Source organism: Danio rerio, chromosome 6 (genome assembly GCF_049306965.1).
Source record: "Danio rerio strain Tuebingen ecotype United States chromosome 6, GRCz12tu, whole genome shotgun sequence".
NCBI lineage: Eukaryota > Metazoa > Chordata > Actinopteri > Cypriniformes > Danionidae > Danio > Danio rerio.
Genome location: NC_133181.1, coordinates 52,283,414 through 52,307,924, shown reverse-complemented (window position 1 = coordinate 52,307,924; position 24,511 = coordinate 52,283,414). Strand labels below are relative to the sequence as shown.

General features: G+C 34.7%; 1 protein-coding gene and 1 long non-coding RNA gene across 2 annotated transcripts in view; one reads left to right on the top strand and one right to left on the bottom strand.

Moving 5' to 3' along the window:
* Positions 1-22,546, top strand: apcdd1l (adenomatosis polyposis coli down-regulated 1-like). Its single transcript, XM_021471845.3, has 4 exons — positions 1-372; positions 15,716-15,899; positions 17,541-18,069; positions 20,508-22,546. Exons 1-4 carry the CDS (start codon positions 312-314, stop codon positions 21,270-21,272), a joined length of 1,539 nt encoding a protein of 512 aa, XP_021327520.2. The 5' UTR covers positions 1-311; the 3' UTR covers positions 21,273-22,546.
* Positions 1-24,511, bottom strand: part of LOC141386361 (uncharacterized) — a 37,131-nt gene that overhangs the window by 4,697 nt on the left and 7,923 nt on the right. The gene's annotated exons all lie outside the window — the stretch shown is intronic.

Here is a 24,511-nt window from a genome sequence, read left to right as displayed (position 1 = left end):
AGACTCTAACAAGCACCACACAGGTTTAACATCACCAGGGAGAGCAGACAATCAACAAGGGACAGACTTTCAAGCACCATCAAGAAAGGAGATCTTGGAAAGTCGGTCAAGGAGTTTTACCGTGAATGGAAAACTTCATGCTTGAAGATGAAACTGATCAAAAGTGGATTACACTGATCTGCACAAGTGGTAAAATCTCATCTGGAATGCTCTCATTGATGTGACCGTCCTGGAGAATATAGACAAGAATTTCCAGATCTTTCTTTTGAAGCCTAGATTTATCTTTAAATTGATTTGGGAAGTCCTCGATCATGGCTGGGGAGAGACTTATTCACCTGCTGAGGACAATCTGGATGGTATTTCTCATGCAAGGTTAGTTATTGAGTATTTTAACCTTCTCTTTCTCTTTCTAAATAAAGCAAATGGTTTAAAATTCTTCAGGATGCTATTGGAGATACTAAGCAAGAGACACTGTATAACTATTCGTCATTAAAGAACTTTCGCATTTTTAATCATAAAGATTCCCATCAGTACCAAAACGGTTTTATATTGTGATGCCACTAAATAAGCTTTCCAAGTCATACAAAGAGCTTTTCATCCCCTGGTTCTTTAGAAAACGATCTGGTGCTTTAAAGCGGAGGTTTTCAATAATAGTCCAGGTCATTTTAACTGTCTCTCTTATCTGACACACCCAATTCAACTCTTTGAGCCTCCAATAATGAGGTGATGATATAAATCGGGTGAATTAATTAAGTGCGTCATTCAAAAATGTGCTTTTTTTTTTAAATAAATATAAGTATTCTGCTTTGAAGTACCTTTAATGGAACAAAACTATCTTGATCAATCTCGAAATTCCTTTCTTCAGCGGATCATGATGAAACTTTAAACTTTGCTATCATTTTTTTGAGCAGCTACATTTGTCCAATCTCACAAAATCAGTATTATAAATCCAAAGCATACCTATGTTTGAGTCTAAATGAATGACTTTTGTGTATTATATTAATAAAACTGCAAATAATCACAGAAGTGAATAAGTAGACGCTTGAAGTATATCTTCAGAGCTTGTTTATGTGTTAAAGTAGACTGCCAAGCAAAACACCTTCATTATCAAGACCAACATGTCTGAACATTTTCGTATGTATCAAGAAGGGTTTTCATTTGCGTTCCCCCCACCACTTCTGAATTTTACAAGCGTAATTTAGATCTAAAGAAAGACGCACAGCTCTCAAGATCAGGTTCAGCTACAGTTTTGTGGTTTATTGAACAATTTCAGCTTTAATTAACCTTCATAACCCCCACGCCATAACTAAACCATTTAGTTTATGGAGTTTATGGAGGTAACTCAAAAAAGGTCTTCTGCCTTTTATTTGATTTTTTATTTGTTTTTTTTATTGTTTTCTTCTGGTACATGACAAAGTAATACAAACACATAATACCAATGATCACTGGCAGGGCTAATAAATGTAGAACCAGGATCTACACAGTTACTATAGACAAACGTACTAAATAGCAATATTATAAAGAAAACCTGGTGAGTAATTTGAAATTGTGTTACAAGACATCATCTCATAAGACTAAAAAAGTCTTCACACACTGGGATACATACAGGAATCGCTGCTTTGTCCTTATTATGTAATTTGTAAATGTCTGCTCTTTATTTTTAAAGACGTCCAGTGGTTTAGCTTGGCAGACATATTAAACAAACTGATTTCAGAAACTTTTACTCACTTTTACACTGAGCTGTTTAAAATACAGGCTGTTTGTTGCGGTTGATATCATTACTGATGCTTGTGGGATAAATGTGCATGTGTTTAAAACATGCAACTGGGCACGAATGTCTAGAAAAAAAATAGACATGGGGTTGCATTAAACGTTTTCATTACAGATTATAAAATGACAGGGTTTCTGCCGGTTTTATCAAGTCAAATTAAAGACTTTTTGAGACCCTTTTAAGACTATAAAGAACGACATTTTAGACTTATACAGGGTTAAACAATAATCATTTTTTAATAACCTGGTATTATAATGAGCAATCATATACAGTAATTGTCTTTAGTTATCTTTCCCTAATTAGGGGATTTAATGGGGAATTTGTTGTAATATTGTCTAACTCCTTTTGTGAATAGAATATCTCTTTGTAATAAAAAAACTTAAATGTAAAAAAATAAGATTTATTATTATTATTATTATTATTATTATTATAACCTTTATTTTACCAGGAAAGACACATTGAGATTAAAAATCTCTTTTTAATTTTATTGAGATGTATTGTTGGAGATGGGATGGATGTTGACCTGAGTAGCTTTTACTTGGACAAAGCTAAATTAAGACCTGTTAAAAATAATTTAAGACCTACAACACAACAGTTCAGTCAATTTAAGACTTTTTCAGGCCTACAATTTAGTGAGCCACGGCCAGCCTGAATAAGAATAGTTTGAATTTCACTTAAGGGTTCACTGTAAAAAATGCTGGGGTACACACAATTGCTTCATGTCGCCCCAACACAAACCAGTTCAGTTAATTGAACTGTTTTTAAATAATTTTTTGAGTGTACAGTACAAAATGTTTGGTTGTTGTAACCCAATGTTAAGTAAAATATGGACAAACTATTGTTTTCAATTAAACTTAATAATTTTTAGCCATTTTGTTGCAATTTTGTATTTTTTAAATGTCTTTATTTTTCATACATTTTTGTTTAGTTTTTAGTTTTAGTTGATTTTGTACAAAACAAAACTTGAAGAATACAAAAATAAAAATAAATAAATAAAAATAAAACAATTAAGTTGTCCCAAAAAAAATCAATAATTTTGATGTTTTAGCTCATTTTAAATAAGTTGCAAAAACATTTTTTAATGGTGTTGAACTAAAAATTCAAAAGTTTGAACCCCACAATCTAAATAAATAAATAAATAAATAACAAAATACTTCAGCAGCACCTTTTATCATTTATTTTTACTTGTGTTGGTAAAAAAAAAAACCTGAATTCTTTAAAGCACCACACAGATGGTTTTCCAAAGAAATGTTCAAAAACTTCAAAAACTTTAAAGTGACTTTAAAGGTTGGATGTTTTATTTTTAAGACTGCACGAGTAACAGAACTTTGGCTTGTTTTGCAGGAAAATGAGTGTAAGTCAGTCAGGTGAAGTTTAAAGAGATCCTATTATAAATGGGAAAAAAATTTTGGCTGGACATGGTGATCTTATTCTCACCTTTCCCCATGCACCGCTCTTTTCACCTGTCAGTCTCCTCCACGGGCCCCGGACCACCGTTTTTGTTCCAGGCTCTTTTTAAAGTAAGCAGGGGTGCAGAAGAGGCCATTGTTTCCTGTGAAAGCAGATCACAGGCGTGGAACTAATGCCACCATTAAAATAATGATTAGAGTAGCAGGCCAGAGGCATTAACGACCCCTTCTGTTCCTGTGCCATTTAGTGGCTGTTTTTCTTCTACGTTCTCGTTCCTTTCAGTCAGGGATGGTTAGGGTGATGAAGAAAGCAATAGGCTTCTGTTCTCACTATCAGGCAAAGAGAAAAACTGGCATAATTACACCCGCCCTCCGAGTGACTCATGGCAGTTACCCATGACCTCAGGGTCAGTATGTGTGCATCTACGTGCAGCCTGTACTTTCTCTTTTCTTAAAAAACACTCTCTTCTTCTATCAAACGGCTTCATTAGATCTGCGGAAATGATAAATGGCTTGCCAGTATGCTTGAATATTCAAAACTGATCTTAAATACAGTACTTACATAAAAAAATACTATAGCAGCTATTACATGAACAGTGTATCTGGAAAGTTTTCATAGCGCTTCACTTTTTCCACATTTTTTATATTACAGCCTTATTTCAAAATGGATTAAATTAATTTATTTCCTCAAAATTCTACACACAATACCCCATAATGACAATGTAAAAAAATAAAATTTATTAAAAATAAAAAAACCTGTAAAATCACAAGTTTATTAGTATTCACAGCCTTTGCTCAATACTTTGTTGATTCAACTTTGGCAGGAATTACAGCCTCAAGTCTTTTAGAATAAGACGCCACAAGCTTGGCACACCTGTCTTTGGGAATTTTTGCCCATTCCTCTTTGCAGTACCTCTCAAGCTCTATCAGGTTAGATGGGAAGTGACGGTCTACAGCCATTTTCAGATCTCTCCAGAGGTTTTCAATAGGATTTAGGTTTGAGCTCTGGCTGGGCCACTCAAGGACATTCACAGAATCCTTGTGAAGCCACTCCATTGATATTTTGTCGGTGTGTTTTGGGTCATTGTCCTTCTGGAAGATGAACCGTCACGCCAGTTTGAAGTCAAGAGCACTCTGAAGCAGGTTTTCATTCAGGATGTCTCTGTGCATTGCTGCAGTCATCTTTCCCTCTATTTTGACTAGTATCCTATCCTATCTAATGAAACATGGAAAATTATTTAAGAAAACCTGACTTTGCCTTAACATCGATAAAGCATGAATGCTTTCCAATATTGGCAGAATAATTTTTCCTGCTGTTCGGTACTGTGTGTTCCTGCTGTCCATTCCACCATTTAAAAAATATGTCTGCTTTGTGATGCATGAGTAATATTCATAAGGCAAGGCTGTCAGCTGTATACAGATAAAAGGAGGCCCAGCGCTCAGCACAACTATTCAGAACCATCAGTCAGATGCAGAAGAGAAAGATCAGGCCAGTTGCTAATCGACTCTCATGTCACCTGATGTGGTATGAGGTGAGCAAGTGGTTAGTTTAGAGCTGGTTGACATGCAAAATACCAAAAATATGTATTCATTCATTTATTCATTTTCTTTTCAGCTTATTAATCAGGGGTCACCACAACAAAATGATCTGTCAACTTATCCAGCATATGTTTTACACAGTGGATGCCCTTCCAGCTGCAACCCATCGCTGGGAAACATCCACACTCATTCACACACATACACTACGGACAATTTTGCTTATCCAATTTACCTCCACATGTTTATGGACTTCTGGGGGAAACCAAAACACATGGAGAACATGCAAACTCCAAACAGAAATCCCAACTGACCCAGCCAAGGCTCAAATCAGCAACTTTCTTGCTGTAAGGCGATCTTGCTACCCACTGCGCCACCGCAACACCTTCAAATATATTTATTTTATTTTATATTTAATATATTTATAATTTTTCCTTCTTTTTTTGCGTTTTGCATTTGTCATATACACTCAAAAATAACTTTTGCTGCTTGTTCAAACAACTTATTTAAAATTAGTTGAAACAGCACAATTCTTAAGGTTCTTTGGGAGACAATTTAATTGTTTTATGTTCAATCCACTTAAATTTGTATAAGCGATAAAGTTAACTTAATTGATTTGTGTTGTGACAACATGAAGGAATTCCCTTCACAACCCAGCATTTTTACAGAGTACATACTGTACAAACATACCCTGTAAAAAATGATGGGTTCCACACAATTCCTTCATGTTGTCTCAACACAAATTGATTAAGTTAACCTAATTGTTTTTACTTGTTTTTATTGTTTTAACTGTGTTGCTTCAGCTTATTTTAAGTAAGTATTTTGAATAAGCATCAAAACTAATTTTTTGAGTGTACAGTACAAAAAGGTTGGGTTGTCGTTACCAAATATTGGGTCAAATCTGGGTTTTAGCCATTTTGTTGCATTTCTTTGTAATTTTGTATTTTTAAAAGTTTTTATTTTTAATACATTTTTGTTTTTAGTTTTTGTTGATTTTGTAAATCAAACAAAACTTGACTTAACAAATTTAAGTGGATTAAACATAAAACTCAAAGAAATAAGCTTAAACCATAAAAATTCAGTTGTTTCAAAAAAATAAATAAATAAAAAATCACAATAATTGTGTCATTTCAGAGTGTATGATAACATTACCATTTAAAAACTTTATAAACCACATTTATCCAGCAGGTATGCATAGTCATTGAAAAAAAAAAAGATTTCTGCTTTTAAACAGATGCTTTTCTTTTGACCATTTCAGTGCTGAAAAATCATGAAACAGAAGAATTAAAACTAAAAAGCACATTGTCTGCCTAAGCTGCAGGTATGTGAAGAGTTACTGCAACTAAACCCTCAACACAAATCACACATTTCTAAAGTCCATGGGTGCATTTTAAGCTTGGAGGATTGTTCTATTATTAAAATAAAAAAATCTTGCAAAAATGAATTGAACTATATTTCGAGGAAGAATAGTGGCTTGGTGCACTGCAGAGAATACGTTCTAGTACAAATTGTGCTCCCCTTAGCCTGATACAATTTAAAGTATTTCATAGAATCCAATTCTCAAAAACCAGGCTATCTGAAAATTTTCCCAATATTGATGACAGATGAGACAGAATCAGTGTAATTTACGTCGTATGTTCTTTATTTGCCTTATGTTACACAATTACTGGATTAACTATTTTACAATTATGTCTAAGGTGTTGCAGGTAAATTTAGACCCATCTCCTTATGTTGCCCTTTTTGGGGTTCCAAAGATTTGGTCATAGTTTAATTCTAAATAACTTGATATTTGGCCTCATTATTAGCTAGGCATCGTATTCTACTTCGCTGGAAATCAAATAAGCTTCTAACTACTGTACAACCCACCATGCATTTTCTAAAGTTAGAAAAAGTTAGATACTCTGGGTAAACAAATTTTATAAAAATGTTTTATAACTTTAACTCTCTTGCCTTAACTCTCTTGCCTTCCATTTAATAGACGTACTCTCCTTCCTTTTTAATATATTTATTTCCTAGTAATTTCATTTTTGTTTGTTTTTAACTATTATTATCTTATACCGGTTAAATGTAAACATTTACTTTCAATGTTGACAATGTATCTGAACATTGGATTGTGATTTTCGAATGTCTGCATTCAGTTGGTTGTAATTTTCTGTACATTTTTATTACTCTTGTTTCCATTTTCCCCTTATTCTCATTATCATTAATTTTTTTTATTAATATTATTTTTCTTAAAATAATAAAAATGTAAAAAAAAAAAAAAACAGACAACAACAACAACAATAACAACAAAGAAAATGATATGTAACTATTTGTACTAAAATAGTGTTGAACACTATTAGTGTTGAGCACTTTGTCTTCTAGGAATATTAATTCAATTTAATATTTTTAAAATGAAATGTGTCTTAAGCATCAAACAAAATGAAGCAATAATGCTAAAAATGTGGGTTTGCATCACAGGAATAAATTCCATTGTGAAATATATTCAAATAATAAGAAACTCAAGAGTCCTGCTGGTTAATCGGTATCAGAGTTACAGAGTTAACCTAAGGGGCGACTGTTAGTTTGGAGAAGAATCTTTCTCATAATCCTTTATCTAAATAAAAACAACAGCTGGATTAGGCAGGTTTAGCGTTCATGAAAAGTCAACAACTTGTAAAGAAGTTGGACGATGAGAAGGATTCTGGGGAGAAAAAAACTTTAAATCACACACATTCACCTCTGAACCGCTCTGTTCACAAATCTTATTCACACATCAATAGACAAACATACATCCTTCTACTGCTTTCACAAACATAGGCACAAACTTTCACACACACCTTTGTTGCCTCTAGCGCTCATGTGCATGCACACACACACACACGCTGACTTCACTCTCTGTAGGAAACTTTACCTTTCTGTAACTGTACTTCATCAGACAAAAAGAGTGTGACACACAGAGAGAGAGAGAGAGAGAGAGAGAGAGAGAGAGAGAGAGAGAGAGAGAGAGAGAGAGAGAGAGAGAGGAAGCAAGGAATCTGAGCTCTATCCAAAGTAAATGAGGTGTAAATAGGAGTTTTTTCATTTTTCAAAGCAGGGGTGTGTGGGAGAGAGAGACTCTCAAAGACTGCTAAATGCTGAAAGCGGCAATTTCATTTATGTGGCTGTATACTGTAGTACAGAGATGATGATGATGATGGTGCAAGATATTATGGTGCTTTGATATATACACTACCTGACAAAAGTCTTGTCATTTATCCAGTTTTTAGGAACAACAAATAATATCTTGACTTCTAGTTGATTATTTGGTATCGGAAGTGGCTAATATGAAAGGCAAAGGCCTCTAGATTATGCTTATTTTACCTAAATAAAATATGATCATGCCTTGATTTTTAATTATTTAATTAGGACAGTAAGGTCTGACTTTAGACAAAAGTCTTGTCAGTTAACAGAAATAATGTACAGTATAGAATATACAGTCATAGTGCAGTGGAAACAGAGCTAATATTGTGTATGACTCCATGAGCTTGGAGGACAGCATCCATACATCTCTGCAATGACTCAAATAACTCATTAATAAAGTCATCTGGAATGGCAAAGAAAGCGTTCTTGCAGGATTCCCAGAGTTCATCAAGACTCTTTGGATTCATCTTCAATGCCTTCTCCTCCATCTTATCCCAGACATGCTCAATAATGTTCATGTCTGGTGACTGGGCTGGCCAATCCTGGAACACCTTGACCTTCTTTGCTTTCAGGAGCTTTGATATGGAGGCTGAAGTATGAGGAGCAGCGCTATCCTGCTGAAGAATTTGCCCTCTTCTATGGTTTGTAATATAATGTGCAGCACAAATGTCTCTGCAAATCTCTCGCACGCCCCCATACTGAATGTAACCCCAAACCATGATTTTCCCTTCAACAAACTTGCTGATTTCTGTGAGAATCTTGGGTCCATACGGGTTCCAGTAGGTCTGTATTTGTGATAATTGGCATGCAGTTCAACAGATGATTCATTGGAAAAATCCACCTTCTGCCACTTTTCAAAATGATCAACTAGAAGTCAAGTTATTATTTGTTGCTCTTACAACTGGGATCGATGACAAGACTTTTGTCAGGTAGTAAATCCAGTGGCTCTAGTTCATTGTTTTAAAATCACTAATTAAAATAAGTTAGTTTAAAAGTTACTTTGAGTTAACGAAAAAGAGTTATGGTAACTCAAAAACATTATATTAGGCAGAACTCAAACCGTGTGTGTGCATGATTGTGTATGGATTTTTCCCAGTACTGGGTTGCAGCAGGAAGGGCATCCGCTGTGTAAAACATATGTTGAATACGTTGGTGGTTCATTGCGCTGTGGCGACCCCTGATGAATAAAGGAACTAAGCTGAAGGTAAATGAATGAATGATTACTCTAAAAGTTTGACGATATCAGCATAACTATTGTATTTGTATATGACTCAATACACATATATACATTTCCAGTAGTTAAACCATTTGGTTTCAAAAACTAAATAGTTTGCCGCAATTGGTTTCCTCAAACAAATTGAGTTAACGTATCAGGTTTTACAGTGTACAATATATTATGAAGTATGACAAAAAAAATCTGACATTATATAAATGTGGAAATGGTTTGTTCTGTATACTATCAAAAAAAAAAATTTGCTTAAAGGGGCAAACAATTTTTTAACTTTAAAATGGTTGTTAAAAAATTTAAAACTGATTTTATTCTAGCCGAAATAAAACAAATGAGACTTTCTACAGAAGAGAAAATATTATAAGACATACTCTGAAAATTTACTTGCTCTGTTAAACATCTTTTGGGAAAGATGTAAAAAAAGAAAAAGAAATTCGGTCACACTTTACAATAAGGTTCATTAGTTAATGTTAAATAATGCATTTACTAACATGAACAAACAATGAACAATTCATCTACTACTGTATTTGTTCGTGTTAGTTAACATTAGTTAATGAAAAGACAGTAGTTCATTGTTAGTTCAAGTTAACTCATGGTGCATTAACTAATGTTAACAAGCATGGACTTTGATGTTTATAATGCACAAGTAAATGTTCAATTATGATTAATAAATGCTGTACATGTGTTGTTCATGATTAGTTCATGTTAGTAAATGCACTAACTAATGAACCTTATTGTAAAGTGTTACCAGAAATTCAAAGAGGGGCGAATAATTCTGACTTCAACTGAATGTTTATACAAGTTCTTTCCATGTGGGTTGTATTGCTTTAGCCCAACACTGGCTATTAAATTTTAAAAAGAGTTTTGCATCCATTTGTTCAGTTGCACTTGAATAAATGTGTAAAAAATAAAACTTTCAAAATTTGACCTAAATTAAATTAATATTTCTACTGCCAAGTCAAGTTTATACCCACTAAATGAACTAAAAGCCTAACTTAAACGAAAAATTAAATGACCAAGAACACAATAATGTTGCTAAAAAGTCAAATAAAAACAGAAAACATACATATATTTATTTCAAACGACTAAAAAACTAAAATAGTGTTTAAACAATGGTGAAAAATTACTATTTTAAATAAAATTAAAATGAATGGAAAATATGTACAAGCTATTAAATTCAGAGCTTTCAGTCCTCTGAAATGACTTGTTTTCAATGTTTTAAATGAATGAATGATCAAAACCGCACTTGTGTCACTCACAGCCTCATGTTCATTCACATCCTATTAAATAGCCAACAAATGGCAGGAGGAACAGCGGTGGAGAGGAAGGGGATATTTTAGTTCTGGCCACTTTTTAGTAATGACGCATTACGGCTGAGAGAGAAGCTGTCCAAATTGAAATGACAAATAAAAACAAATACATGAAACCAGTCAGAGGTACTTTTACTGGCCTCTCTTCTTCTATAAATCAATGTCTCCAGTGTGTGTGTGTGTGTGTGTGTGTGTGTGTGTGTGTGTGTGTGTGTGTGTGTCTGGGGGTGTTGAATGGTAGGAATATTAGGACAGGTAGTTTACTTTGGCTCACACTAAAGGGAATTGCCTATAAGCAAAGAGACCACACACATTCTCCCACAGCGCCCTCTGCTGACCAATATCATGTACTGCGGGTTTGACTTCCTGAGATTCAGTCAGGAAGGACAGATTATCAACTAGGATTTTAAAATAACTTCCTCACAAAATATGTAAACTCGCGTCTCTACAGTGAAAGCTAGTCATAATAACGCAATAAACAGTCTCAAAAACAATTAAAACGATGTTTACAAGAAAAATCAGTAACTCACCATGAAAAATGATCCAAAGACATTTTCAAAAATAATAATAAGAAGATTTTAGTTTGTTTTTTCGACATTAGCAAAAGCGACTTAACGAAAGCATTCATGCGTGTCATGCAAATAAATGTTAATGGTAATAAATTTTCTTACTTTTGGGTTATTAACATGTGGTCAAATGTAATATTTGCTAACTGGTTATGACTGTTTAACAGCTACAGCTATGGTTATAATAATAATCCCACACAGATCACAAACTAAATAGCTTAACGACATATATCTTTTTATAATTATTATTTTAGAAAAATGGCGGCTTACATAGCAAACATAGCTTAATATCAAACATATCTTAATATCATCACTAAAGCAGAATTGGGTAAACTAAATTGTCCATATGTGTATGAATGAGTGTGTATGTTCCCCAGTGATAGGTTGCAGCTGAAAGGGCATCCGCTGCGTAAAACATATGCTGGATCAGTTGGCGGTTCCTTCTGCTGTGGTGACCCCAGATTAATAAAGGGACCAAGCCGAAAAAGAAAATGAATGAATGAATGAATAAAGTTGAGTAACCAAAGGTGTGAAAGACAGAAATGACTTATTCAAGCTACACGGGCAACTAGGCCAGGGGTTCCTAATCTTTTCAGCCCGCAATCCCTAAAAATAACAATGCCAGTGACTCGCTACCCCCAAATTCCTCAGAGGAAGTTATAAACATACAAGCATTGCACACAACAATAGGCCTATATAAAAATGAGCATATTGACAACACAAAAAGTGTAACAGTCTAACAACCATATCATTTTTATAGTCTTTTATTAATTTGTTTAATTGGGCACAATGTTTTCAGCACAAGTCTAATCTTGGTTTAATTTTGGAGACCGCCAATCAGAGATCATTCTCAATATTCAGTTGTGGCCTGCATTTATTTTTAATATACTGTATTTGCTTGCCATAAAGATGTCAAAACGTTTAACCTGGTGCTATAAAATCAGTCTGCAGCAGCTGACACTATTGCTGTGTTGTTAACGTAAACACACCAATCCTATAACAAACTAGTAATTTAAAGGCGGATTTTCGTTTGCATGTTGTTGTTTTTTTACTACTAAAAACCACTATTTTATCTTCTGGTGGTTTTGGATAAAATATGGTAACTCTAATAGTTTAATGAAAATTATTTGATTTTGGAAAAATCTGCTGTGTAAAACATATGCTGGTTAAGTTAGCGGTTCATTCCGCTGTGGGTTTCCTCCGGGTGCTCCGGTTTCCCCAATTCCAAAGACATATCCTGGTTAATTGGGTAAGCTAGATTAGCCGTAGTGTACGTGTGTTATTGAGTGTTTCCCAGTGAAGGGTTGCAGCTGGAAGGGCATCTGCTGCGTGAAACATATGCTGGATAAGTTGGCGGTTCATTCTGCTGTGGCGACCCCTGATTAATAAAGGGACTAAACCGAAAAGAAAATGAATGAATGAAATCACCAAGCCTCTCTGTCATTGATAGATGATTGAAACGAACATGAAACATGCTTGCATTGCATTCAAAATAAAACATGTAAGAAAGCCTCAGCTTGATTAGAGCAGTTTCACCATTAAAAAGACCTGAGGCGGCCAAGAAGCACATGCTAATTCTATCAAACATTATCACAATATTGTGATCTGCAACAAGTCTGCTTTCACACTGGCTCCACGGTGAGTGAAAAACTCTCAAAAAGGGTCTGGATTCCTCTCAAAGAGCATAAGGAAATAATTCCCTTCTTTAGGGAGCAAACAACTAAAGCCTCATGACATGCTCAATAAATGCTCGGCAATCAGACTTTTTTTAGGACCACGGTTAACAAATAGGAATACATGCTTTTGATTTTCTGAAAGCAGACATGCTATTACTTTGTTAAACATTCCATCTGACTTATAAATAAACTATTAGGTAAACACAAGGTAGATATATTTATATATTTACCTTTTAAGGGTAGTACATATAAAATAACTTAATTTTTATAGTAGCTTTTATGTGATTTTTAAAAGGGATTTCAAATAAAACTTTCAAGTTTTTTTATGGATGTATCCTTGTATGTATCGTTTTCCTCTGTACTTGTTATATGAATGTAAAGCACATTGAGATGCTACTTTTAAAGGCGCTATATAACAAAGTTTGGGGGCGACATGGTGGTGCAGTGTGTAGTGTTGTCACCTCACAGCAAGAAGGTCACTGGTTCGAGATCCAGCTGAGTTCTGTATGAAATTTGCATGTTCTCTTCGTGATCCCGTGTGTTTCCGGGTGCTTCGGTTTCCCCCCAGTCCAAAGACATGTGCTGTAGGTGAATTGGGTAAGCTATGATGTCCACAGTGTATGAGTGTATGTTCTGGTCCCCCAAAATCTAGATATTACGAAACACCTGTATGGTGCAGCTAAATATCAACTTCAATATAAATGGCTCTGGGGGTAAGTAAGTATATAACAAAGTTTATTATTATTATTAATATTATTTACAGACTTTAAATTTTTCCATTAATCAAAAAAAGCTGGTTAAACTTTGTATTCTCACTACACATCATATGCTGTTTTTTGGGGTGAAATTTCCCCTTGCTGTTCTTTTTTTGCAATGATTATCTGATATTTAATAAATGAAGTCCCAATGTTTTTCTCTCTCCCATCCTTCCTCTTTGGAAGACATCTGATAGAAGTGAATGTTTTTATGAGCTCATACAGTGAAGCACTTCTCAGCATGCAACTTCCCAAAGCTCTCCCTCTGCTAATCAGGTTTACACCATCATATATCTACAATGTTCTTCCTCAAAGACAGCCTTCTGGTCAAGGAGATTCAAAGATCATACAAAGATACCCATTGCCATGTTGACAAATCTCATAAGTCGGAGCCATGTTTGCTTTTCTGTCTGTTTAAAAAAATGTCAAAAAATTGTTGTTATTGGCCAGCTCCTCATATCCTTTCCCATTCCATTGAAGATGGTGTCTGATTGAAGTGACATGCCAAACCTCTGGCCTCCCGCCCTTCGCCACAAATCGTGGATTGGATCTATATATGGCTCTAATAGACCTCATCACGTTTCATTACACGGAAAATTACAGAAATGCAAAATCCTTCAACCACTTCCAGTTCAGCAGAATCCTGTTTATGGACCGTAAAAGACCATGAAGTGAAAATGCTGCTCTTGAAGGTTTTTTTTTATTGCTGGAGGTATCAAAGCCTTTTGAAGTGTCTGAGGTTTTTTACAGGCTTAATTTATATGGAAATGTGGCTGCAGAGTCATGAAAAGAGATCAGCACATTATTGTAGACCTTCTGAAACAATCCAGTTTGGACTTAGCAAAAACAGTCCACACAATCTGTTAATTATATGTTGAGGCCAGAAAATGCATTTACGTTTAAGGATTTAAAATGCAATTTTCAGCTATTTTTAATCAAGATAACAGTTAACATGACATGAAAAAATTGACAATTCTTATTTTAATGGAAAATTGCTGTATTTTTAGGACATTTTTTATGAATGTGTTATTGTAATCTTTGATTTAAATAGCTTCTACCTCTTCAATGATCTCTCTTTACTGAATATCTATTGGGATCAACTTGTCAATCACATGAAATCCATGAATAACCTACCACAATCATCCATTTTTGATTCAAACTTTTTTTAAAGGCCCAGTTCACCCAAAAATGAACAATTCCTCATCATTTACTCACACTCTAGTGGTTCCAGACTTCTTTTGTGGAAAACAATGCAAGGCATTCTGAAGAATGTTGCAAAAAAGCATGCCATTAGCTTTGTTTCCATCAAATTGCATTTTGGATATGCGCACAAAAAAAGAGGTTGATGAAAACGCTATGATGCACATAAGTTTTAAAAATGCACATAATAAACGTATGCGCATGACTGAGTAGGATAAACTTTTGATTCAATAAGAAAAGATGCGCATAAACTACGATGGAAACATTTTTACCAAATAAATTCCAGTATGCGCATTAAAAAGTCATGTGAATTTGTTTAAGAGTTCATGTCATGATAAAAATGTGTGAATGGAGAAACCAGCAGGCTGACCGCATTGTAAAACATCTGAAATGTTGTTTTGGTCATCCTAAAATGCCTTACCGTTTGAGAATTAGTGTTCATTCATTCATTCATTCATTTTCTTTTCGGCTTAGTCCCTTTATTTATCTGGGGTCGCCACAGAATGAACGGCCAGTATAAGTGTTATAATATTATTAATTACCGCTAGAATCAAGAGTGTCTCATACCTTCAAACACCAACACGCATTCATTGCATGTCGGCATTTGCCTTCTAAGGCGCAAGTAATTTATTAAATAAAGAAGAGATTCATGCAGCTTTTCCCACCGCAGCAAATTCTGTTTTAACTGTTGATATTTGGCACCAGTTCATTTAAGACATGACAATTTTGTTCTCTTGTTTGATGGAAACACTGCTTTATTCCCACGCCTTTTATGCAATATTCCTGTTTTGCGTATAAATTTTATTCACAGTTTTGGATGGAAACATAGCTACTGACATCCACTGTAGGAACAAAAAAATCTTATGGAGGTCAATATCTTTTCAGTAAATATCCCTTTGTGTTTAACACAAGAAACACAAACAGGTTTAAAATAATTGGAGGATAAGTAAACATTAGTAAAATTTACATTTTTGGGTGAACTAGAATTTTTGAAAGATAAAAAAAACTTTCCAAACATTTCCAGACACAAATATAATCTGAACAGTTATTGCAAATTTTTAACATGATTGAAAATGATTATATTTTCTCTGTTTGTCTTCAGTTCTGTCTGTGAGAGGCAGTAAGCTTTGGGAAGTGCCCACTGCTCCTCTTGTACCCCACACCAACCTCAGCACCCGACTGTTCTGGGAGCCACAGTGTCAGGCTCAGCTGCGCCACCTACAGAATGAAGGGAGAATCACAGCCACAATACCACCGAAACTAGAGGGCCACTGGGTGTCAAGCAGGTAAGATATATTATCCATTCATTTTCTTTTCGGCTTAGTCCCTTTATTAATCAGGGGTTGCTACAGTGGAATGAACCGCCAACTTATCCAGCATATGTTTTATGCAGCGGATGCACTTCTAGCCGAAACCCAGTACTAGAAAACCCCCATACACAATCATTCACACTCATACACTAAACCTATCCAATTCACCTAAAGCACATGTCTTCGGACTGTGTGGGTACTGGAGCACCTGGAGAAAACCCACGTAAACGCGGGGAGAACATGCAAACTCCACACAGAAACATCAGCTGATCCAGCCGAGGCTCGAACCAGCGACCTTCTTGCTGTGAGGCAATAGAACTACCTACTGTGCCACAGCCTCGCCGTAAGAGATATTATTTAAATGGAAAACAAACACACACACACACTCTGTATCCAAAATCGTTTTACACAAAGAAAAAAGTGGACTAATGTAGGGAATATTGAATGAGGGTTGGGGGGGGGGGGGTGATTTCGGATACATCCACAATCAATTACCAGCCACGTTATAGGTAGACCTGTTCAAAAGCTTGTTAATGAAAATACCTAATGAGCCAATCACATGGCAGTAACTCAGTGCATGTTGGCAAGCAGATGAGGTCAAGATGATCTGCTGAAGTTCAAACTGAGCATTGAGATTGGGGAAGAAAGGTTAAATCAAAGGGCCATTTTTGTGGTGCCAAACGGACTGGTCTATATATGTATCTCAGAAACCAAACTTTTCACACACAATCATGTTTTGGGTTTACAAAAAATGGTCAAAAAAGAAAGAACATTACCAGTGAGCAGCAGTTCTGTAGCAGAAATGGTTTTGTTGACACATTTATTCATTCATTCATTCACTTTCCTTCAGCTTAATCACTGATTTGTCAGAGTTTGCCACAGTGGAATAAACCACCAAAAGTCAGAAAATGGCCTGACAGCTTTAAGCTGATAGAAAGATAGTAACTCAACAACTCATTATAAATGACAACCCATTTAACATTGAAGCAGATGAGCTACAGCAACAGAAGATCAAACCAGTGCCACTACTGTCAAAAAGAACAGAAACCCAGGCTAAGGTTCACAAAGGTCACCTAAATGCTTCATCAGAACAATAAAAAAGGTTTTCTTGAGGTTTCAATTTCTGCTATGACATTCAGATGGTGGGGTCAGAACAAACAAAACAAAATGAAAGCATGAATCCATACTATCTTGAATCAACAGTTCAGACAACCAGTGTAATGTGGTTTAGTTTTTAGCACACTTTGGGTCACTCAGAATCAGCTGACAATCATTTAAACAACACAACCTGCCAGGTGTACTCCTCTTTTGATGGCTATGTCAAACAGGATAGCACAACATATCACAAAGCTCAAATCATGTCAAACTGATTTGTAAATTAGTTCAATTTACTCAAATGTCTTTTAAAGACATCAGATCTCAATCCAACTAAGTATCTTTAGGAAGTGCTGGAAAATTATATAATCATCATGGATGTGCAGTCAACAAATAATTGTTAAAACCAGGGGTTTAAACAATGCTCAAAATTCCTAGAATTCCATCCCATTATAGAAGAAAATAGTTTTCAATTGCCAAGCTGACAAACCTATTGACTTGAATCCTTTATTTCCCACTCAGATGTGAAGTGCGGCCTGGTCCAGAATTCCTCACTCGATCCTACACACTCTACCAAAGCCCCACGCGTCTCTTCAGGGCCCTCCAACACTATTACTCCGACAGCGAGTGCCAAGTCCCAACCTACTCTCTTGTGATAAGGGGTAAACTGCGGCTCCGTCAGGCCTCGTGGATCACCCGTGGAGCCACCGAAGCAGAGCACCACCTCCATAAAGTAGGGATGGTCATTCACAGTCAGAAGGCCATCCATCATCTTGCGACCCGCTTGCCCTCCTCCTGCCTGGGACTCAAAGCTGAAGGACACCTGGTGCTCCATCGCTTCTATGAACTCTTCAATGCCAAAGCAGAGAAAGATTGTCTGGGTGCTCTTGGGTTCTCCATGATGGAGCTGGAGTTGCTGCGGGTGGAGACGCATCATCATCCACACGGCAGACCGGCTCAGGAGCTGTTCTTAGGGGATGTTCACACAGAATGGAATGAAAGAGTGCACTATAGGCCAAGTGGTTACCAGGAGCCATTACAAAATGCAATGGTGAGAGTTAAGACTACTTTTTATTTGTTGCCTAAAAGTGCCTTTGGTATGCTAATATGATTGATATGATGGTTATACAAACTCCCTAGTTTTTCACGATTCAGTGATCGCTGCATCCAACACAATATCATCAAAAAGCTTAAATTTTTTGCAATCCTGCAAAATTCTTAATTTAAATGCAAAATAATTGCAAAAAATGTAAATGATATCATAAAACATTCAATTCCAAACTATATAATCAAAATATATTTATTTTAGTTTGCAATTAATTGTTTTACATGACTTACTGACATTGAATACGTAGCCCACGAGATGTATTTGGGCGTCTCTTGAAAAATGACGTCCCACCTGCACCCTTACATTGAGAGGGGTAGGGTGTTTTGCAACTTATGCAGTAATTAGACGCTGATAAAGCGAGTGATTTACATGTAAAGTCAATGCAAAGATGGGATTAGACCTCCTGTGGAGTGAATTGGACACTGTGTACGTTTGACGCGTTTCAGACCGCAATGAAAGTGGGAATAAACATCTAACAAACGGAGCAGTGGAACAGACAGAAAAGCAAGCAGCTTACAATGAAGGATGACGGCCGCTGGACGTAACTGAATTGAAGAACATTATTTTTGCTTTACATATATGGCTGGTATTAAGATGCGTGTGAAATCGATAAATGATTTTTATATATATATATATATATATATATATATGCAATCAGAATTGTTAAACCCTTTGAATTATCAGTCCACGTTTTTTTTTTTTTTTTTTCACTATTTCTGTTAACGGACTAAACATGTCAAAACATAATAGTTTTAATAACTAATTTCTATTAACTGATTTATTTTATCTTTGTCATGATGACAGTAAATAATATTTTATTAGATATTTTCCAAGACACTTCTATACAGCTTAAAGTGACATTTAAAGGCTGAACTAGGTTAATTAAGTTAACTAGTCAAGATAGGGTTATTAGGCAAGTTATTGTATAACAATGGTTGGTTCTGTAGACAAAAAATATATAATCACAAAAATATATAGCTTAAAAGAGGCTAATAATTTTAACCTTAAAATGTTTTTAAAAAAATTAAAAACTGCTTTTATTCTAGCCTAAATAAAACAAATAAGACTTTCTCCAGAAAAAAAAAAATATTATCAGATAATGTGAAAATTTCCTTGCCCTGTTAAACATTCATTAATTTTCTTTTTGGCTTAGTCACTTTATTAATCTGGGGTTGCCAGAGGCGAATTAAATGACAACTTATGCAGCACATGCCCTTCCAGCTGCAACCCAGTAGTAGGAAACACCCATACACAATCATTCACACACATACACACGGGGAACTTGCAAACGCAACACAGAAATGCCAACTGACCCAGCCAAGGCTCGAACCAGTGACCTTCTTGCTGAGAGGCGAACGTGCTACCCACTTTGCCACTGTACAAGAAACAGAGCGTAGAGATTGATGTACTCATGCCAAAGTTGTTGGCATGCAATGGATGCATGGTAATGCAACAATGTATGCTATAGTTGAGATTTCTATGAACTATTTTCAGTCTTGCCAAATTTATAATTTCATGGAAGCTTGCCTATATAAAAGCACATCCAGCTTTTATTTTTTTAGCACTGGCACAAATTATTGAATATTTAGTGTCTCTGAAAATGGAGGTTTGTTACTTTTTCCTTGCATTAGAGCCAACAAAATATTCCTTGCCAACTTTAAAAATATGTTTTACTAATAATCAAGCTGATTTTGATTAAGTGAGTTTAACTGCACAAATAAGGCTAGAAATAAGCTTGTTCCACTACACAGAAGCAAGTGAATGGTAGATGTATATACTGTATTATTTAAAAATTTGGGGTTGGTATCTTTTTTATGTATCTAGGTCTCTTTATATCTGATGTACAAAAAGACTGTATTTATTTGGTCAAAATAAAGATATTGTGAAAAAAATTACAATCGAGAAAAAAAAATGTGCTCAGATGTGTTCAGTTCCACATTGATACTCCTTTAGACATAATTTAATGCTGATCTGGATCTCAAGAAATAATTCTTATTATTAATGTTGTGTAATAATGAATTTTATCATTCATTCATTCATTTTCTTTTCGACTTAGTCCCTTTATTATTCTGGGGTCGCCACAGCGGAATAAACCGCCTAATTCATTTTGTTGTGGAAATTATTTTTTCCAGTTCTTTAATGAACAGAAAATTGAAAAGAACAGCATTTATTTGAAATGTAAACTTTTTGCAAACCATATAAATATCTCCACTTTCTATCAGTTTAACGCATACTTACAGATTAAAATGACCTTTTATCATTCCAGAAATGCACTACTCCCTATATTACTAATAATATGTAAAAATATATAATATGCTGTAATAATTATAATAAAAAAACATATTAATACAATCAATCAAAACATTGTTTTTTACTTTCAGCATCACATCCACCCATGCCCAGTGTGCGGCCTGGTATATCGAGCCTCAGAGCAGCATCCGCCCATTCTCCCTCCATCCCCTTCCATCCCTTTGAATCTAAATGGAAACTGGGTAAGCCAACGCTGCGAGTCTCGTCCCGCCGTCCTCTTCCTCACCCGCCTCTTTGTTTTCAACGAGGAGCAACACACATGGGAGGGCACATATCACCACTACTCTGACCCAACGTGCCGCCAGCCCAGCTTTACACTATCAGCATCAGGTAATTACGTTAAAGTGGGACAGTCCATAAAAGTACGTGGAGCCACCGAACTTGTCTTCAAAGTGACACACGCAAAAGTGATCGTGTTCGACCGGGCGTTGTTAAGAGAACTGAATTCAACGCAAAATGGAAGATGTGGACAAGCAGGTGGATGGGAAGCAGGCATTGAGCAAGACATAACCTGGACGAACGGTTGCGATGCATTGGGGATACGACTTCCACACAAAGAGTATGAGCTGTTTAAGATGGAGGTGGATCGTAAAGGTCATCCACTGTTATTCAATGGGGAAAGGCCAACGGATGGATCCAGCCCGGAACGACCTGCAAAAAGGCCAACGTCATTTCAGACACCAATGGTGCAATGCAGCACAAGCGTCAGGGTGGAGCCACACCACAGTCCCTACAGCGATCATTCAAAAGGACCCAAGAAAAGCTCTGCTAATGCACTGCACTCTTCGGTGATCCTGCTGTCGCTTCTAAACGCATGGATTATTCATCTTTTCTAAAATATGACAAGCCATTCACATGCATTGTTCAATTTTATGGACTTACAATCTAGAGGTGGAAAAACTAGAGAAGGATCATTGACTTAGGTGCTACGACAAAACGCTTGCTGCAAATGCTCTGAAATAAGACTTTTATCTGAAGAGAGTTTCATTTAGCAAAAATGTACATAGAAAATCTTTTAATCATATATTATATCAGCATTCATTTTGATGTCTATTGTGTTTAATATTTGAATTAATAAAGATAAATGCCACATTTAAAACGCAATTGTTCTGTAGAATATACAGTTGAAGTCAGAATTTCTAGCCCCCCTGAATGTTTAGCCCCCCTGTTTATTTTTCCCCCCAATTTCTGTTTAACAGAGAGATTTTCTCAACACATTTCTAAACATAATAGTTTTAATAACTCATTTCTAATAACTGATTTATTTGATTTTTGCCATGATGACAGTACATAATATTTTACTTGATATTTTTCAAGACGCTTCTATACAGCTTGAAGTGACATTTAAAGTCTTAACTAGGTTAATTAGGCAGGTTAGGGTAATTAGGCAAGTTATTGTATAACAATGATTTGTATTGTAGACTTTCGAAAAAATAGATAGCTTAAAGGGGCTAACAATTTTGAACTTAAAATGGTTATTAAGTAATAAAAACTGCTTTTATTCTAACCGAAATAAAACAAATAAGACTTTGTCCAAAAAAATATATATATTATCAGACATACTGTGAAAATTTCCTTCCTCTGCTAAACATAATTTGGGAAATAGTTTTAAAAAACGAAAAAAATTTAAAGTGGGGCTAATAATTCTGACTTCAACTGTAGATTTAACGACATTCCAGTAGAGTTACCGAAGATTAACAGTCAAACGCAAACGATGCACCAATGCTGTGATTTTGAGGCGGGACTTTAGTTGAGACTGACCAATGGGAGACTTGAGAGTTGTGTATCTTTCAGAAATAATCATTATTTTTGTAATTCGAGTGCAGAAAGGGCACATTTCAGATTTCAAACCAAAGACATGGGAAATATGGATGGACAATCTGATGACTGGGAATGAAGAAATTAGATTTTATTTTCATTGAAGGGCACATATGGACTACATCAGACATAAACTACTCTGTATTCTTTCATACATTGGTCTGTTGTCTTCAAGACAAGGTGACTTGTCTCATTCTTCCATCTAATACATTTTATGTAGCATTAATCTTTTAATAACGGTGAGGGTGAACATATTTATTGCTATCATTAAAGTAATTTTGATAAGAAACTTCATTGATGTTTTATTTGAAACATAAGTTTGCATGTTTACACTCAGATAATTTATCGTGTGACCATATGCACGTTTGGTGAGCTCTTGCACAATGATTGAATTCTCTACATCCAATGTTGAATACATGTGCAAGACATTTAAAAAGAGCTGTCATATGGCTTCCACATTATGCTGGCGCTCGCCAATATCTGAAGCACGAGTTCTCAGAAATCTGCGTACAATTCTCTCCCACTGTTTATTTGGAAGAGCAGGAAGTGTTCAACTCATTCAGTCTTAGTTTAGCAGAGCGTGCAATTTTCTGTTTTTACAGAGTGGAGCGATTCCTTGTTCTGGAGGCAATCTTTGGAAGTAAAAAAAAAAAAAACATTTCCAAGACATCCAAATGAATCCGTCAAACATAAAAGCGTATTCATAATACTGATTGTTATAGTTTTGACATGACCCTTACACAAATGAACAATGGTTGGCAAATTACCAAAGCATTTACTACTACTGTTGAACCATATCGTATACACCAATATACAAAATGAGATCTTAAAGAAATGTTCTCAAGTATCCTATATTAGTTACAAGGGTTTATAGAGATAATAGCATAGTATAAAGGTTTAAAATGTGTATTTTGGGCACTGTAATGACTTTTAATGTGTCATGCTTGAATTTTTAAAAGTAAATGAACAAAGCAGGGTTTTCTATATACTTATACTACCTGACAAAAAACACATTTCTAAACAGAATAGTTTTAATAATTTATCTCTAATAACTTTTTTTATTCTATCTTTGCCATGATGACAGTAAATAATATTTGACTAGATGTTTTTCAAGACACTAAAGCTTAAAGTGACACTTAACGGCTTAACTAGGTTAACTAGGCAGGTTAGGTTAATTACGCAAGTTATTGTATAACGATGGTTTGTTCTGTAGACAGTCGAAAAAATATAGCTTAAAATGGTTCATAAAAAATTTAAAGCTGCTTTTATTTTAGCCGAAATAAAACACATAAGACTTTCTCTAGAAGAAAAAATATTATCAGACATACTCTGAAAATTTCCTCTCTCCGTTAAACATCATTTGGAAAATATTTAAAAAAGAAAAAAAAATTAAACTGTGTATATATATATATATATATACATATATATATATATATATATATATATATATATATATATATATATATATATATATATATATATATATATAAATATATATATAAATATATATATATATATAAATATATATATATATATATATATATATATATATATATATATATATATATATATATATATATTTATATAAATATATATAAATATATATATAAATATATATATATATATATATATATACACACACACACACACACACACACACACACACACACACACACTTACACACATACATACACATAGTATATATATATATATATATATATATATATATATATATATATATATATATATATATATAGTATATACACATTACACACACACACACAAAATATACAAAATTATAAAAAAAAAATTATCTGAAATGTTGTGATTCACAGATCGATGTTTGTTTTGTTTTAATGCTTGTAAATATTAGAAATTAATACTATAAAATCTATTAAATAACTGAAAATTAATTTTAAAAAATTAATGGTACATATTTAGTCACATATTGAAGTCTTGTCTTATACTAAATGCTATTTCAAAAAATTCAAAGTTCAAAGCTGAGCATGAAAATAAATTAGGATGCTTAATTTTGCAACGTTTATCAATGCAAACTCATAATACGCAATTAATTGGCCAAAATATTCCATAGACTTCAGTTTACTACTTTTTTTACATTAACTTATCCTATCATAATAACCATCTGCAGGCTTAACTCTTTTGGAAGCATGAAAGCATGGACTTTGTGGTTTTTCTGTTAAAAGAAATGAAATAATGTTTGCTGGCCGAGGGACGTAACGGAAGAGAGTTCAGAACG